The sequence below is a fragment of the Salvelinus alpinus genome, chromosome 11 (assembly GCF_045679555.1).
Source record: "Salvelinus alpinus chromosome 11, SLU_Salpinus.1, whole genome shotgun sequence".
Lineage (NCBI taxonomy): Eukaryota > Metazoa > Chordata > Actinopteri > Salmoniformes > Salmonidae > Salvelinus > Salvelinus alpinus.
Window position 1 is genome coordinate 68,345,048 of NC_092096.1, and position 17,222 is coordinate 68,362,269.

The 17,222-nt window shown below is 44.4% G+C and overlaps 1 protein-coding gene across 1 annotated transcript; it reads left to right on the plus strand.

Moving 5' to 3' along the window:
• Window positions 1-577: 577 nt before the first annotated feature.
• Window positions 578-15,609, plus strand: LOC139533366 (F-box only protein 24-like). The gene is made up of 10 exons (XM_071331411.1): window positions 578-661; window positions 758-838; window positions 1,080-1,266; window positions 2,679-2,950; window positions 3,246-3,522; window positions 5,764-5,922; window positions 6,087-6,208; window positions 8,747-8,878; window positions 9,013-9,183; window positions 15,154-15,609. Exons 1-10 carry the CDS (start codon window positions 578-580, stop codon window positions 15,472-15,474), a joined length of 1,806 nt encoding a protein of 601 aa, XP_071187512.1. The 3' UTR covers window positions 15,475-15,609.
• The last annotated feature ends 1,613 nt before the right edge of the window (window positions 15,610-17,222 follow it).

The following is a 17,222-nucleotide window of genomic DNA, read 5'->3' on the forward strand; positions in this document are numbered from 1 at the left end:
ATTATTCCATTTCTGTTAGTCACATGTCTGTGGAACCTTTTCAGTTTATGTCTCAGTTGTTGAATCTTGTTATGTTCATACAAATATTTACACGTTAAGTTTGCTGAAAATAAACGCAGTTGACAGTGAGAGGACATTTCTTTTTTTGCCGAGTTTAGTTCAATTTTTTATTTTTTTAAAACTATCAATCAATCGATTTCCATTTCTATCAACCTAGTGTATGTATAATGGATGAATACCATGTTGGGGATTATCAGGAAGGGGTCTGCTTGCAAATGTGTTGCCAAAGGGACATGTAGTGAGATAATATGGCTTATTAGGGGTACACAATAAGTCAAAGTTTAGGATCCACTGGTTCGGAAGGAAACCAAAGTACCTCACAATGGGTCATCACCAAAGTTCTACAATCACGCAACAATAGCTGATGATTCCAAAACAAAGTTCACCATGACGACTTCTAGAACACTGGCTCAAAAGAACAGACATTCTGAAAAATGTACTTCAAATATTTGCACACATGCGAAGGAGGAACCGCTTAATATTTTCAAAGATAAAATCCAAACATTTTTAATAAGAAATGGACGAGAGGCCAAATAAAGTGGCAGGAAAGCTCCGTTCCAACTTTGCGTGTGGATACGACAGAGCTGAGGCGCCACCAAAGGTACGTTGAGATAAGTACAGTATTTCTGAAAGTGAAGCTCAGAGATAGAATATTGTCCCAAACAAAAAGTGAAAATGTGTGCTTCTATGTTTGAAGCCAAAGAAGAGAAGGACCAACCCACCAACTGAGGATGCTGTAGAACACTGCATCACTATTCGCTGTTTGCCACCTGAGCTGGTGAGATAACCACATCACACTGTGTGGTAGAGTATCATTTAAAATGGTCAAGTGCAAAACTAGACCTAATGCACACATTTGATCACATACAGGAAGTGTGACTTTCTCATTGTTTCATTTGTTACAAACTGTCAATCAAAGTAACCACTGTTAGAACATGGGTTTGAACATTGTGCCATGATGGTCTCTGCTGTATGTCTGCTCATAAACTGATCTCAATCTCCAACCAATCACACTCAAGCTGGAAGAGATTCTGTCCAGAGTGTCAGTCAGGGACGTCATCGCCTTTGGAGCCACTTGCAGCACCTACCACCAGCTGAGCCTAAGCTCCTCCCTCTGGAGACGGCTCTGCCATCGCCAGGCAACCGGGACGCAGCAGCCTTCCGCTGCCCCGCCCAACGACTGGCGAAGGACAGCCATCTTGAAATGTAAGAATAGATGGAGGGACTGAGTCTGTAGCGTTAATCAAACGGATGTTGCTCTGTTTAAATATATACTGAAATAACATATAAACACAACATGCAACAATTTCAAAGATTGTACTGAGTTACAGTTCATATAAGGAAATCAGTCAATTGAAATAAATTAATTAGGCCCTAATCCATGGATTTCACATGACTGGGAATACAGATATGCATCTGTTGGTCATAGATACCTTAATAAAAAAGGTAGGGGTGTGGATCAGAAAACCAGTCAGTATCTGGTGTGACCATCGTTTCCCTCATGCAGTGCGACACATCTCCTTCACATAGAGTTGATCAGGCTGTTGATTACGGCCTGTGGAATGTTGTCCCACTCCTCTTCAACGGCTGTGCGAAGTTGTTGGATATTGGTGGGAACTGGAGCGCGCTGTCGTACATGTCGATCCAGAGCATCCCAAACATACTCAGTGGGTGACATGTCTGGTGAGTATGCAGGCCATGGAAGAACTGGGACATGTTCAGCTTCCAGGAATTGTGTACAGATCCTAGCGACATGGGGCTGTGCATTATCATGCTGAAACATGAGGTGATGGCGGTGGATGAATGGCACGACAACGGGCCTCAGGATCTCGTCACAGTATCTCTGTGCATTCAAATTACCATAGATAAAATGCAATTGTGTTCATTGTTCATAGCTTATCCCTGCCCATACCATAACCCCACCGCCACCATGGGGCACTCTGTTCACAACGTTGACAATCAGCAAACAGCTCGCTTACACAACACCATACATGTGGTCTGCGGTTGTGAGGCTGGTTGGAAGTACTGCCAAATTCTCTAAAAGAATGTTGGAGGAGGCTTATGGTAGAGAAATTAACATTCAATTATCTGGCAACAGCTCTGGTGGACATTCCTGTCGTGAGCATGTCAATTGCACGTTCCCTCAACTTGAGACATCTGTGGTATTGTGTTGTGTGACAAAACTGCCCCTTTTTAGAGTGCCCGTTTATTGTTCCCAGCACAAGGTGCACCTGTGTAATGATCATGCCGTTTAATCAGCTTCTTCACCTATCAGGTGGATGGATTATCTTGACAAAGGAGAAATGCTCATTAACAGGGATGTAAACAAATTTGTGCACAAAATTTCAACGAAATACATTTTTGTGCGTATGGAAAATTTCTAGGATATTTTATTTCAGCTCAGGAAACATGGGACCAACACTTTGCATGTTGGGTTTATATTTTTGTTCAGTATTCATCATCCTTTGACCGCTGCGAATGATACCATCACATATGAAAACACTGTCTCCTGAGAAAACAGAAAATGAGACATGAGATCAAATCAACAAAATATAACAATGATCTATTGAATCAGTCCCACTCAAGACATTCCATAACCCTCTCTCTACTCCCCACAGACTCCCAGGGCCTCCAGATGCAGCGTTTGGGCAGTGGGTGGTCCCGGACTCCCAGGTGGTGCAGGTCCGGGGGTCCCTCTGTGTCCCTGGCCGTTGTTCCTCCCCTGGCACTGGGCTACAGAAGGTCCCTGCCAACCCGCGACCACCTCCTGCTGTTTGACTACCAGGGCACCGTCTTCCTGCTGCGCAACGCCGCGACATCATCGCTCCGCGGTCACATGACTTGGAGGAGGGCTGCACGCCACGCTGTGCTGTGTCAGAATGCCAAAGATGTGAGTCGGGGGGGGGGGGGGGTAAAGGTTAGAGGGAGGTATTCTCACAAGCCATGACAAATTCTCAAGCTATTTAGCTAGCCAGTATTGCTAGTATTGAAATAGTAGGACTAGCATTTAAGAGAGTAAGAGGAAAGAAGGTGGAGGGTAGCACATTGGGTGAGACACCCAACAGGAAGTTAAACTTTAGCTTGAACACTTTATAACCCCCCCCCCCACACACACACACACACACACACACACACACACGCACTCTCTCTCTCTCTCTCTGTTCCTCTCGCTCCTCCACTCATAGTTTGCCGTGGATCCTCGTAGCGACAACTCCTTCCGTCAGTACATATACGTCCTGGTGAGCCGTACTAACAGTGGTGCAGAAGCCGTGCCCCCTAGCTGGCCCGGCGCCCCCAGCTCGGCCGGAGGGGGTCTCACCCCTCCGCGGTGTGACTGTGTGGAAGTGTACCAGCAGGACACCAGCCAGAGGGTGTTCCGGATGACCTTTCACCCCTCCCTGACCTTCATACAGCTCCGCATCACCGGCTCCGAGGTCAACAGGGTCCTGCTGCTGCTCACTGGTCAGTGTCTCTGAACATCAGATGGTCTGATTGGTTGATTTTCAATTCAAATGGATTTGGGGGAGTTTTACAACTGAATGCCACATCATGAATTACATTTGATTTAAATATATAGTGCATTCGAAAAGTATTCAGACCCCTTGACTTTTTCCACATTTTGTTACTTTACAGCCTTATTCTAAAATTGATTAAATCGTTTTTCCCCCCTCATCAATCTACACATTTTGTTTTTGCAAATGTATAAAAATAAAAAGCTGAAATATCACATTTCCATAAGTATTCAGACCCTTTACTCAGTACTTTGTTGAAGCGCCTTTGGCAGCGATTACAACCTTGAGTCTTCTTGAGTATGACGCTACAAGCTTGGCACACCTGTATTTGGGGAGTTTCTCCCATTCTCCTCTGCAGATCCTCTCAAGCTCTGTCAGGTTGGATGGGGATCGTTGCTGCACAGCTATTTTCAGGTCTCTCCAGATGTTCAATCGGGTTCAAGTCCGGGCTCTGGCTGGGCCACTCAAGGACATTCAGAGACTTGTCCCGAAGCCACTCCTGCGTTGTCTTGGCTGTGTGTTTAGGGTCGTTGTCCTGTTGGAAGGTGAACCTTCGCCCCAGTCTGAGGTCCTGAGCGCTCTGGAGCAGCTTTTCATCCAGGATCTCTCTTTACTTTGCTCCGTTCATCTTTCCCTTGATCCTGACTAGTCTCCCAGTCCCCCCTATTTAATCCAGACTAGTCTCCCATTCCCTCCTATTTAATCCAGACTAGTCTCCCATTCCCTCCTATTTAATCCAGACTAGTCTCCCAGTCCCCCCTATTTAAATCTGACTAGTCTCCCAGTCCCCCCTATTTAAACCTGACTAGTCTCCCAGTCCCCCCCCCCCTATTTAAACCTGACTAGTCTCCCAGTCCCCCCTATTTTAACCTGACTAGTCTCCCAGCCCCCCCTATTTAAACCTGACTAGTCTCCCAGTCCCCCCCATTTACACCTGACTAGTCTCCCAGTCCCCCCTATTTAAACCTGACTAGTCTCCCAGTCCCCCCTATTTAATCCAGACTAGTCTCCCAGCCCCCCCTATTTAAACCTGACTAGTCTCCCAGTCCCCCCTATTTAAACCTGAATAGTCTCCCAGTCCCCCCTCTTTAAACCTGACTAGTCTCCCAGTCCCCCCTCTTTAAACCTGAATAGTCTCCCAGCCCCCCCTCTTTAAATCTGACTAGTCTCCCAGTCCACCCTCTTTAAACCTGACTAGTCTCCCAGTCCCCCCTCTTTAAACCTGACTAGTCTCCCAGTCCCCCCCATTTTACACCAGACTAGTCTCCCAGTCCCCCCTCTTTAAACCTGACTAGTCTCCCAGTCCCCCATCTTTAAACCTGACTAGTCTCCCAGTCCCCCCCATTTTACACCAGACTAGTCTCCCAGTCCCCCCTCTTTAAACCAGACTAGTCTCCCAGTCCCCCCCATTTACACCTGACTAGTCTCCCAGTCCCCCCTCTTTAAACCAGACTAGTCTCCCAGTCCCCCCATTTACACCTGACTAGTCTCCCAGTCCCCCCTCTTTAAACCAGACTAGTCTCCCAGTCCCCCCTCTTTAAACCAGACTAGTCTCCCAGTCCCCCCCATTTACACCTGACTAGTCTCCCAGTCCCCCCTCTTTAAACCTGACTAGTCTCCCAGTCCCCCCTCTTTAAACCAGACTAGTCTCCCAGTCCCCCCCATTTACACCTGACTAGTCTCCCAGTCCCCCCTCTTTAAACCAGACTAGTCTCCCAGTCCCCCATCTTTAAACCAGACTAGTCTCCCAGTCCCCCCTCTTTAAACCAGACTAGTCTCCCAGTCCCCCCCATTTACACCTGACTAGTCTCCCAGTCCCCCCTCTTTAAACCAGACTAGTCTCCCAGTCCCCCATCTTTAAACCAGACTAGTCTCCCAGTCCCCCCTCTTTAAACCAGACTAGTCTCCCAGTCCCCCCTCTTTAAACCAGACTAGTCTCCCAGTCCCCCCCATTTACACCTGACTAGTCTCCCAGTCCCCCCTCTTTAAACCAGACTAGTCTCCCAGTCCCCCCTATGTAATCAATTTTAGAACAACGCTGTAACGTAACAAAATGTAGAAAAAGTCAAGGGGTCTGAATACTTTCCGTATGCACTGTAAATAGTTTTACAAGGTACCTGACACATAAATGAAGCCAGTAAATAAACAACACGTATTTCTCTGAATTGTATCTCTCCTTTTCCACCCTCAGATACTGGGAAGGTCTATTCTCTGTCTGTGAATGAGACCCAGTTGAACACGCCTCGTTCCTACACCGTGCAGCTGGCTCTGAAGGAGATCAGCATCTCTCTGCCTCACCTGCCCATCGCTCAGGTCCATTCCAGCTACAGCAGCGTCCTCTACCTCACAGGTAAATATCACAGCACAGTTAGCTTTGTTTTGGGTGAAAACTCCATTGAAAAGAAGGTTGAGTTCAGTATATGACAGTTTCTGCAGTCACCAATGCTTCTTACATTGCGGTTTTCCATCCATGCTAGTATAAAAATGTGTCATAACCCTCTCTCTCTCTCTCAGGTGAGGGTTCAGTCTATTTGGAGGTGCACTCCGTTGGTGTGTATCGTCAGTTCATTGGGACCCAGCAGGGTTACGACCCCCATGACATCCACACCCCTCTGCCGCTCTCCCTGCCCTACAAGGTACTGAGACACATTTCCACCAAACACACTTTTGTCCACAGGTACACTCTTAGAGAAAATGGTTCTAAAGGGGTTCTTCAGCTGTCGCCATAGGATATTCCAGGTAGAACCCTTTTGGGTTCCATGTAGAAGTCTTTTGGGTTCCATGTAGAACCCTTTTGGGTTCCATGTAGAACCCTTTTGGGTTCCATGTAGAAGTCTTTTGGGTTCCATGTAGAACCCTTTTGGGTTCCATGTAGAAGTCTTTTGGGTTCCATGTAGAACCCTTTTGTTATCCTATGGGGACAGCAAAATAACCTTTTTAGGTTCTAGATAGAACCTTTGTGTAGTATATATAGTATATTAGTATATATGGTCTATTAGTATATATGGTCTATTAGTATTTATAGTATATATAGTATATTAGTATATATGGTCTATTACTATATATGGTCTATTAGTATATATAGTATATATGGTATATTAGTATATATGGTATATTAGTATATATAGTATATTAGTATATATGGTCTATTAGTATATATGGTCTATTAGTATATTAGTATATTAGTATATATAGTATATTAGTATATATAGTATATTAGTATATATAGTCTATTAGTATATATGGTATATTAGTATATATAGTATATATGGTCTATTAGTATATATGGTCTATTAGTATATATAGTATATTAGTATATATAGTATATTAGTATATATGGTCTATTAGTATATATGGTCTATTAGTATATATAGTCTATTAGTATATATAGTCTATTAGTATATATAGTATATATGGTCTAATAGTATATATGGTCTATTAGTATATTTAGTATATTAGTACAGTGGGGAGAACAAGTATTTGATACACTGCCGATTTTGCAGGTTTTCCTACTTACAAAGCATGTAGAGGTCTGTAATTTTTATCATAGGTACACTTCAACTGTGAGAGACGGAATCTAAAACAAAAATCCAGAAAATCACATTGTATGATTTTTAAGTAATTCATTTGCATTTTATTGCATGACATAAGTATTTGATCACCTACCAACCAGTAAGAATTCCGGCTCTCACAGACCTGTTAGTTTTTCTTTAAGAAGCCCTCCTGTTCTCCACTCATTACCTGTATTAACTGCACCTGTTTGAACTCGTTACCTGTATAAAAGACACCTGTCCACACACTCAATCAAACAGACTCCAACCTCTCCACAATGGCCAAGACCAGAGAGCTGTGTAAGGACATCAGGGATAAAATTGTAGACCTGCACAAGGCTGGGATGGGCTACAGGACAATAGGCAAGCAGCTTGGTGAGAAGGCAACAACTGTTGGCGCAATTATTAGAAAATAGAAGAAAATAGAAGAAGTTCAAGATGATGGTCAATCACCCTCAGTCTGGGGCTCCATGCAAGATCTCACCTCGTGGGGCATCAATGATCATGAGGAAGGTGAGGGATCAGCCCAGAACTACACGGCAGGACCTGGTCAATGACCTGAAGAGAGCTGGGACCACAGTCTCAAAGAAAACCATTAGTAACACACTACGCCGTCATGGATTAAAATCCTGCAGCGCACACAAGGTCCCCCTGCTCAAGCAGGCGCATGTCCAGGCCCATCTGAAGTTTGCCAATGACCATCTGGATGATCCAGAGGAGGAATGGGAGAAGGTCATGTGGTCTGATGATTCAAAAATAGAGCTTTTTGGTCTAAACTCCACTCGCCGTGTTTGGAGGAAGAAGAAGGATGAGTACAACCCCAAGAACACCATCCCAACCGTGAAGCATGGAGGTGGAAACATCATTCTTTGGGGATGCTTTTCTGCAAAGGGGACAGGACGACTGCACCGTATTGAGGGGAGGATGGATGGGGCCATGTATTGCGAGATCTTAGCCAACAACCTCCTTCCCTCAGTAAGAGCATTGATGATGGGTCGTGGCTGGGTCTTCCAGCATGACAACGACCCGAAACACACAGCCAGGGCAACTAAGGAGTGGCTCCGTAAGAAGTATCTCAAGGTCCTGGAGTGGCCTAGCCAGTCTCCAGACCTGAACCCAATAGAAAATCTTTGGAGGGAGCTGAAAGTCCGTATTGCCCAGCGACAGCCCCGAAACCTGAAGGATCTGGAGAAGGTCTGTATGGAGGAGTGGGCCAAAATCCCTGCTGCAGTGTGTGCAAACCTGGTCAAGAACTACAGGAAACGTATGATCTCTGTAATTGCAAACAAAGGATTCTGTACCAAATATTAAGTTCTGCTTTTCTGATGTATCAAATACTTATGTCATGCAATAAAATGCTAATTAATTACTTAAAAATCATACAATGTGATTTTCGGGATTTTTGTTTTAGATTCCGTCTCTCACAGTTGAAGTGTACCTATGATAAAAATTACAGACCTCTACATGCTTTGTAAGTAGGAAAATCTGCAAAATCGGCAGTGTATCAAATACTTGTTCTCCCCACTGTATATATAGTATATTAGTATATATGGTCTATTGGTATATATGGTCCATGCATGCAGGATTCAAACCTACAATGGAGTTACCTTTGACCTCTGCTAGGTGGTGAAGTGCTCTCTGGGACTGAGCCACTTGTGCCTGCTGGATGATTGTGGCCGCGTCTTCATGCAGGGCAGCAACCGTTACGGACAGCTTGGCACAGGAGATAAGATCGACCGCGGCGAACCCACCGAGGTGTGTGTCTGTGTCTGTGTGTCTGCGCTTCCTCTCTTATACACCTTACTGTTCAGTTTCCAGTTGAAACTACATTTCCAACACCATAATATCAAAATCCATCAGATAACAATTCCCCCTCTCCCCTGTTGTAGGTGGTGCTGTCCATGACCCCAGTGGAGGTGTGGTGTGGACTGAACCACTCGCTCGCCCTGCTGCAAGGGGAGTCTGGAGTGAAGGAAGTACAGGGCTGTGGCTGTGGAGGAGGCCGACGACTGCCCGGCTGCTCCAAGGGAAGCGCTGTGTTCATCAAGCTGAACATCAAGGTAAGGCTGCACTCTTTGTAATCTCACTCTGGACATTTGATTGGTTAATTATCTAGCTGTCGGATTGGTTAATTATCTAGCTGTCGGATTGGTTAATTATCTAGCTGTTGGATTGGTTAATTATCTAGCTGTCGGATTGGTTAATTATCTAGCTGTTGATTTGGTTAATTATCTAGCTGTTGGATTGGTTAATTATCTAGCTGTTGGATTGGTTAATTATCTAGCTGTTGGATTGGTTAATTATCTAGCTGTCGGATTGGTTAATTATCTAGCTGTTGGATTGGTTAATTATCTAGCTGTCGGATTGGTTAATTATCTAGCTGTCGGATTGGTTAATTATCTAGCTGTCGGATTGGTTAATTATCTAGCTGTCGGATTGGTTAATTATCTAGCTGTCGGATTGGTTAATTATCTAGCTGTCGGATTGGTTAATTATCTAGCTGTCGGATTGGTTAATTATCTAGCTGTCGGATTGGTTAATTATCTAGCTGTCGGATTGGTTAATTATCTAGCTGTCGGATTGGTTAATTATCTAGCTGTCGGATTGGTTAATTATCTAGCTGTCGGATTGGTTAATTATCTAGCTGTCGGATTGGTTAATTATCTAGCTGTCGGATTGGTTAATTATCTAGCTGTCGGATTGGTTAATTATCTAGCTGTCGGATTGGTTAATTATCTAGCTGTTGGATTGGTTAATTATCTAGCTGTCGGATTGGTTAATTATCTAGCTGTCGGATTGGTTAATTATCTAGCTGTTGGATTGGTTAATTATCTAGCTGTCGGATTGGTTAATTATCTAGCTGTCGGATTGGTTAATTATCTAGCTGTCGGATTGGTTAATTATCTAGCTGTCGGATTGGTTAATTATCTAGCTGTCGGATTGGTTAATTATCTAGCTGTCGGATTGGTTAATTATCTAGCTGTCGGATTGGTTAATTATCTAGCTGTCGGATTGGTTAATTATCTAGCTGTCGGATTGGTTAATTATCTAGCTGTTGATTTGGTTAATTATCTAGCTGTTGATTTGGTTAATTATCTAGCTGTTTGATTGGTTAATTATCTAGCTGTTGGATTGGTTAATTATCTAGCTGTTGCATTGGTTAATTATCTAGCTGTTGGATTGGTTAATTATCTAGCTGTTGCATTGGTTAATTATCTAGCTGTTGGATTGGTTAATTATCTAGCTGTTGGATTGGTTAATTATCTAGCTGTTGGATTGGTTAATTATCTAGCTGTTGGATTGGTTAATTATCTAGCTGTTGGATTGGTTAATTATCTAGCTGTTGGATTGGTTAATTATCTAGCTGTTGGATTGGTTAATTATCTAGCTGTTGGATTGGTTAATTATCTAGCTGTTTGATTGGTTAATTATCTAGCTGTTGGATTGGTTAATTATCTAGCTGTTGGATTGGTTAATTATCTAGCTGTCGGATTGGTTAATTATCTAGCTATTGGATTGGTTAATTATCTAGCTGTCGGATTGGTTAATTGTCTAGCTGTTGGATTGGTTAATTATCTAGCTGTCGGATTGGTTAATTATCTAGCTGTTGGATTGGTTAATTATCTAGCTGTTGCATTGGTTAATTAACTAGCTGTTTGATTGGATAATTACAGTTGAAGTCGGAAGTTTACATACACTTAGGTTGGAGTCATTAAAACTTGTTTTTCAAACACTACACACGTCTTGTTAACAAACTATAGTTTTGGCAAGTCGGTTAGGACATCTACTTTGTGGATGACGCAAGTAATTTTTCCAACAATTGTTTACATACAGATTATTTTACTTATAATTCACTGTATCACAATTCCAGTGGGTCAAAAGTTTACATACACTAAGTTGACTGTGCCTTTAAACAGCTTGGAAAATTCCAGAAAATTATGTCATAGCTTTAGAAGCTTCTGATAGGTTAATTGACATCATTTGAGTCAATTGGAGGTGTACCTGTGGATGTATTTCAAGGCCTACCTTCAAACTCAGTGCCTCTTTGCTTGATATCATGGGAAAATCAAAAGAATCAGCCAAGATCTCAGAAAAATTGTAGACCTCCACAAGTCTGGTTCATCCTTGAGAGCAATTTCCAAACGCTTGAAGGTACCACGTTCATCTGTACAAACAATAGTACGCAAGTATAAACACCATGGGACCATGCAGCCATCATACCGCTCAGGAAGGAGACGCGTTCTGTCTCCTGGAGATGAATGTACTTTGGTGCAAAAAGTGCAAATCAATCCCAGAACAACAGCAAAGGACCTTGTGAAGATGCTGGAGGAAACCGGTACAAAAGTATCTATACTTTTGTACCTGTTGCAAGCCGAAGAACACCATCCCAACCGTGAAGCACGGGGGTAGCAGCATCATGTTGTGGGGGAGCTTTGCTGCAGGAGGGACTGGTGCACTTCACAAAATAGATGGCATCATGAGGAAGGAACAGTATGTGGATATATTGAAGCAACATCTCAAGACATCAGCCAGGAAGTTAAAGCTTGGTCGCAAATCGGTCTACCAAATGGACAATGACCCCAAGCATACTTCCAAAGTTGTGGCAAAATGTCTTAAGGACAACAAAGTCAAGGTATTGGAGTGGCCATCACAAAGCCCTGACCTCAAACCCATAGAAAATGTGTGGGCAGAACTGAAAAAGTGTGTGCGAGCAAGGAGGCCTACAAACCTGACTCAGTTACACCAGCTCTGTCAGGAGGAATGGGCCAAAATTCACCCAACTTATTGTGGGAAGCTTGTGGAAGGCTACTCAAAACGTTTGACCAAGTTAAACAATGCTACCAAATACTAATTGAGTGTATGTAAACTTCTGACCCACTGGGAATGTGATGAAAGAAATAAAAGCTGAAATAAATCATTCTCTCTACTATTATTCTGACATTTCACATTCTTAAAATAAAGTGGTGATCCTAACTGACCTAAGACAGGGAATTTTTACTAGGATTAAACGTCAGGAATTGTGAAAAACTGAGTTTAAATGTATTTTGCTAAGGTGTATGTAAACTTCCGACTTCAACTGTATCTAGCTAGCTATAAACCTATGTTTGGGATTGACCATCGGGCACTGCGACAGGAGGAGAGGGACGGACACTGCTTTTAGATGCAGAGTATCTCACATTTTGCGAGCATGGTGAGGTCAGAGATAGCCAGACATGGTAAATTGGGAGCAAGGAGAGACCAGAGATAGCCAGACTAGTAAATTGTGAGCATGGAGAGGCCAGAGATAGCCAGACTAGTAAATTGTGAGCATGGAGAGGCCAGAGATAGCCAGACTAGTAAATTGTGAGCATGGTGAGGCCAGAGTTAGCCAGACATGGTAAATTGGGAGCAAGGAGAGGCCAGAGATAGCCAGACTAGTAAATTGTGAGCATGGAGAGGCCAGAGATAGCCAGACTAGTACATTGTGAGCATGGAGAGGCCAGAGATAGCCAGACATGGTAAATTGTGAGCATGGAGAGGCCAGAGATAGCCAGACTAGTAAATTGTGAGCATGGAGAGGCCAGAGATAGCCAGACATGGTAAATTGGGAGCAAGGAGAGGCCAGAGATAACCAGACATGGTAAATTGGGGGCAAGTAGAGGCTAGAGATAGCCAGACATGGTAAATTGGGAGCAAGGAGAGGCCAGAGATAACCAGAAATGGTAAATTGGGGGCAAGTAATGGCCAGAGATAGCCAGACATGGTAAATTGGGAGCAAGGAGAGGCCAGAGATAGCCAGACATGGTAAATTGGGAGCAAGGAGAGGCCAGAGATAACCAGACATGGTAAATTGGGAGCAAGGAGAGGCCAGAGATAGCCAGACATGGTAAATTGGGAGCAAGGAGAGGCCAGAGATAGCCAGACATGGTAAATTGGGAGCATGGAGAGGCCAGAGATAACCAGACATGGTAAATTGGGAGCAAGGAGAGGCCAGAGATAATCAGACATGGTAAATTGGGAGCAAGGAGAGGCCAGAGATAACCAGACATGGTAAATTGGGAGCAAGGAGAGGCCAGAGATAACCAGACATGGTAAATTGGGAGCATGGAGAGGCCAGAGATAACCAGACATGGTAAATTGGGAGCAAGGAGAGGCCAGAGATAATCAGACATGGTAAATTGGGAGCAAGGAGAGGCCAGAGATAACCAGACATGGTAAATTGGGAGCAAGGAGAGGCCAGAGATAACCAGACATGGTAAATTGGGAGCAAGGAGAGGCCAGAGATAGCCAGACATGGTAAATTGGGAGCATGGAGAGGCCAGAGATAGCCAGACATGGTAAATTGGGAGCATGGAGAGGCCAGAGATAGCCAGACATGGTAAATTGGGAGCAAGGAGAGGCCAGAGATAGCCAGACATGGTAAATTGGGAGCATGGAGAGGCCAGAGATAGCCAGACATGGTAAATTGGGGGCAAGTAGAGGCCAGAGATAGCCAGACTAGTAAATTGTGCTCAGGAACAGATATTGGGTATTGGAGAAAAGCCATCAGTGTGTGATCTGCGAACAATACAGCGGATGAAGGCTCTGCATGAGCGTGGTAAACGGATAAACGTGGTTATGGACAGCGAGGAAGAAGGAGAAGAGCCCAGTGCAGGGGGAAGATGTGTGTTGAGGAAGAATGGCACCAAGTACAAACCGTATTCTGCTGTCTCAGAACTTTAACCTGATAAGAACGAGGATGAGTTCCCTGTACCTGTACCTGTACCTGTACCTGTACCTGTGGTGGCAGGTGTGGAGAAGACCTCAGAGTCCCAGCCTCTCCCCTATGGTCATGCAAAGGATGATTCTTGCCCAGTGGGGGTGAAACTTTTGGAGAAAGTGGATCCCTACATTTTGACTGACCCATATGTAGTCTCAGGCTGGGGAGAAAAGAATGTGGGTACTGTTTAAATCGGTGAAGGTAGCTCGAAGTGGACTTGGTGTTTCTTAGGCCCAGAGGGAGCGGGCGCTTCACATCACAGGCCTCGGGACAAAACCTGAGCAGGGCGCCTTTGAAAGGAGTGATTACTGGTGTGGTGTTAAGTGTTGAGGTGGAGCAACTAAAGTTGAAGATTCCCTGTGTCTGTGACACCCGCCGTTTGGCGAGCGTAGTGAAACTGAGAAGACACCGTCTGTCCTTTTGAGTTTTGAAGCAGAGTATTTACTTGACAAAGTCATGTTAGGATATGTCAGTTATCCCATGAGAGCTTTTGTGCCGAACCCATTGAGTTGTTTCAGATGCCAAGCTCATGGTCATTTTGCAGCAGTGTGTAGGAGGGAGATTCCAAGATGTGAGAAGTGTGCAGGAGGGCATGGGACAAAGGAATGTGTAGTATCGGGGGGGGGAAAAACAGTGTGTGTCAATTGTGGGGATACCCATGTTGCTGGGGATCAGAAGTGCCCGGTGCGAGAGAGACAGGTTGAGGTTGGCAGGGTCAGAGTAGAACAGAAGGTCACATATGCTGAGGCAGTGAAGAGAGTAGAGGATGATGGGTCAAGGGTGAGTAGTTGGCCTAGACCAATACAGAGTTATACTAATTTGTACTTCAGCAAGGTTGGCTTCTTAGCATATCAACTGTACCGCAGAAATTGAACATAAATGACAGAAACTATATGTTGTGGTGCCAGCTGTAGAGAAGTACTTGGGTGTACGAGGTTTTACTGTAGAAGAGTTACAAGGTGTGTTGTCCTCCCAGCCTCCCGTCCTCCCGTCCTCCCAGCCTCCCGTCCTCCCAGCCTGGTGTAAGATCAGTTAGGGTCAAATAAGTGGAATGGGGTGTTTAAAAAAAAAAATGTATGGAATAGTGGAGAGTTAGTTAAAAAAAAAATTATAATAATTATGACAAAATGTAACGTGATCGACCATACACTCCTACACAGTAGGTGGAGACATGCACAAACTGTGTGAACGCCATAATACCAAAGAGGAAAACCTATATTTGGTACTTTCATCTTTGTACTCTCATCTTTACTCTCAACTACTGTATCTGTCCTCTTTCTCTCTCCCCCAGGTGCCCCGCACCGCCCGCTCTCTCTGCGCCTCCAAGGACTGCCTCTTCCTGCTCTGTTGCCATGACATCGCCGAGCCCCCCCTGTTCCGCTGCCCCCCTCCTGTAAAGGAGGAGGAAAGTGAGGTGGCGAGAGATGAGAGGGAGAGGCTGATCTGGCAACTAGCCCAGCTGAGGGAGTGTGAGAGTCTGAGGCGAAAGGTGGACATCCTCCGCTGGGCTGTGCAGCGACACATGACCATTAACCCCGCCCACAGGGAGTTCCTGGTCCAAGCGCTGATCGCCATCCGGCCCGTGTCTGACGAGCCCAGCGGCCAGTCATAACCACATTCACCAACAATGCCACTTTTTTTTGTCCTAACAGAATGTTTTTTTTTATGCTATATGAAACAATTGTGGCCAAAGACTCCATCCACATTTTATGTTTTATTTTGCTTAATAAAAACAGCAGCATCAGTATTTGTGTCAAATGAATTACGCCCTCAATCCTGTAATCCTGAATCACGGTTCTGACTACAGCTAGTACAGCTACTACTGGAAGTGACTTTTTGTAGCTGGTTAGGAGAACTTACGCAGCAGGTTAGGATAATTAACGTGGCAGGTTAGGAGAAATAGGTTAAGGTTAGGATAATAACGTGGCAGGTTAGGAGAACTTACGCAGCAGGTTAGGATAATTAACGTGGTAGTTTAGGAGAACTTACGCAGCAGGTTAGGATAATTAACGTGGCAGGTTAGGAGAACTAGGTTAAGGTTAGGATAATTAACGTGGCAGGTTAGGAGAACTTACGCAGCAGGTTAGGATAATTAACGTGGCAGGTTAGGAGAACTTACGCAGCAGGTTAGGATAATTAACGTGGCAGGTTAGGAGAACTTACGCAGCAGGTTAGGATAATTTACGTGGCAGGTTAGGAGAAATAGGTTAAGGTTAGGATAATTAACGTGGCAGGTTAGGAGAACTTACGCAGCAGGTTAGGATAATTAACGTGGTAGGTTAGGAGAACTTACGCAGCAGGTTAGGATAATTAACGTGGCAGGTTAGGAGAACTAGGTTAAGGTTAGGATAATTAACGTGGCAGGTTAGGAGAACTTACGCAGCAGGTTAGGATAATTAACGTGGCAGGTTAGGAGAACTTACGCAGCAGGTTAGGATAATTAACGTGGTAGGTTAGGAGAACTTACGCAGCAGGTTAGGATAATTAACGTGGTAGGTTAGGAGAACTTACGCAGCAGGTTAGGATAATTAACGTGGTAGGTTAGGAGAACTTACGCAGCAGGTTAGGATAATTAACGTGGTAGGTTAGGAGAACTTACGCAGCAGGTTAGGATAATTAACGTGGTAGGTTAGGAGAACTTACGCAGCAGGTTAGGATAATTAACGTGGTAGGTTAGGAGAACTTACGCAGCAGGTTAGGATAATTAACGTGGCAGGTTAGGAGAACTTACGCAACAGGTTAGGGTAAGTAACGTGGTAGGTTAGGAGAACTTACGCAGCAGGTTAGGATAATTAACGTGGTAGGTTAGGAGAACTTACGCAGCAGGTTAGGATAATTAACGTGGTAGGTCAGGAGAACTTACGCAGCAGGTTAGGATAATTAACGTGGCAGGTTAGGAGAACTTACGCAGCAGGTTAGGATAATTAACGTGGTAGGTTAGGAGAACTTACGCAGCAGGTTAGGATAATTAACGTGGCAGGTTAGGAGAACTTACGCAGCAGGTTAGGATAATTAACGTGGCAGGTTAGGAGAACTTACGCAGCAGGTTAGGATAATTAACGTGGCAGGTTAGGAGAACTTACGCAGCAGGTTAGGATAATTAACGTGGCAGGTTAGGAGAACTTACGCAGCAGGTTAGGATAATTAACGTGGTAGGTTAGGAGAACTTACGCAGCAGGTTAGGATAATTAACGTGGTAGGTTAGGAGAACTAGGTTAAGGTTAGGATAATTAACGTGGCAGGTTAGGAGAACTTACGCAGCAGGTTAGGATAATTAACGTGGCAGGTTAGGAGAACTTACGCAGCAGGTTAGGATAATTAACGTGGCAGGTTAGGAGAACTTACGCAGCAGGTTAGGAT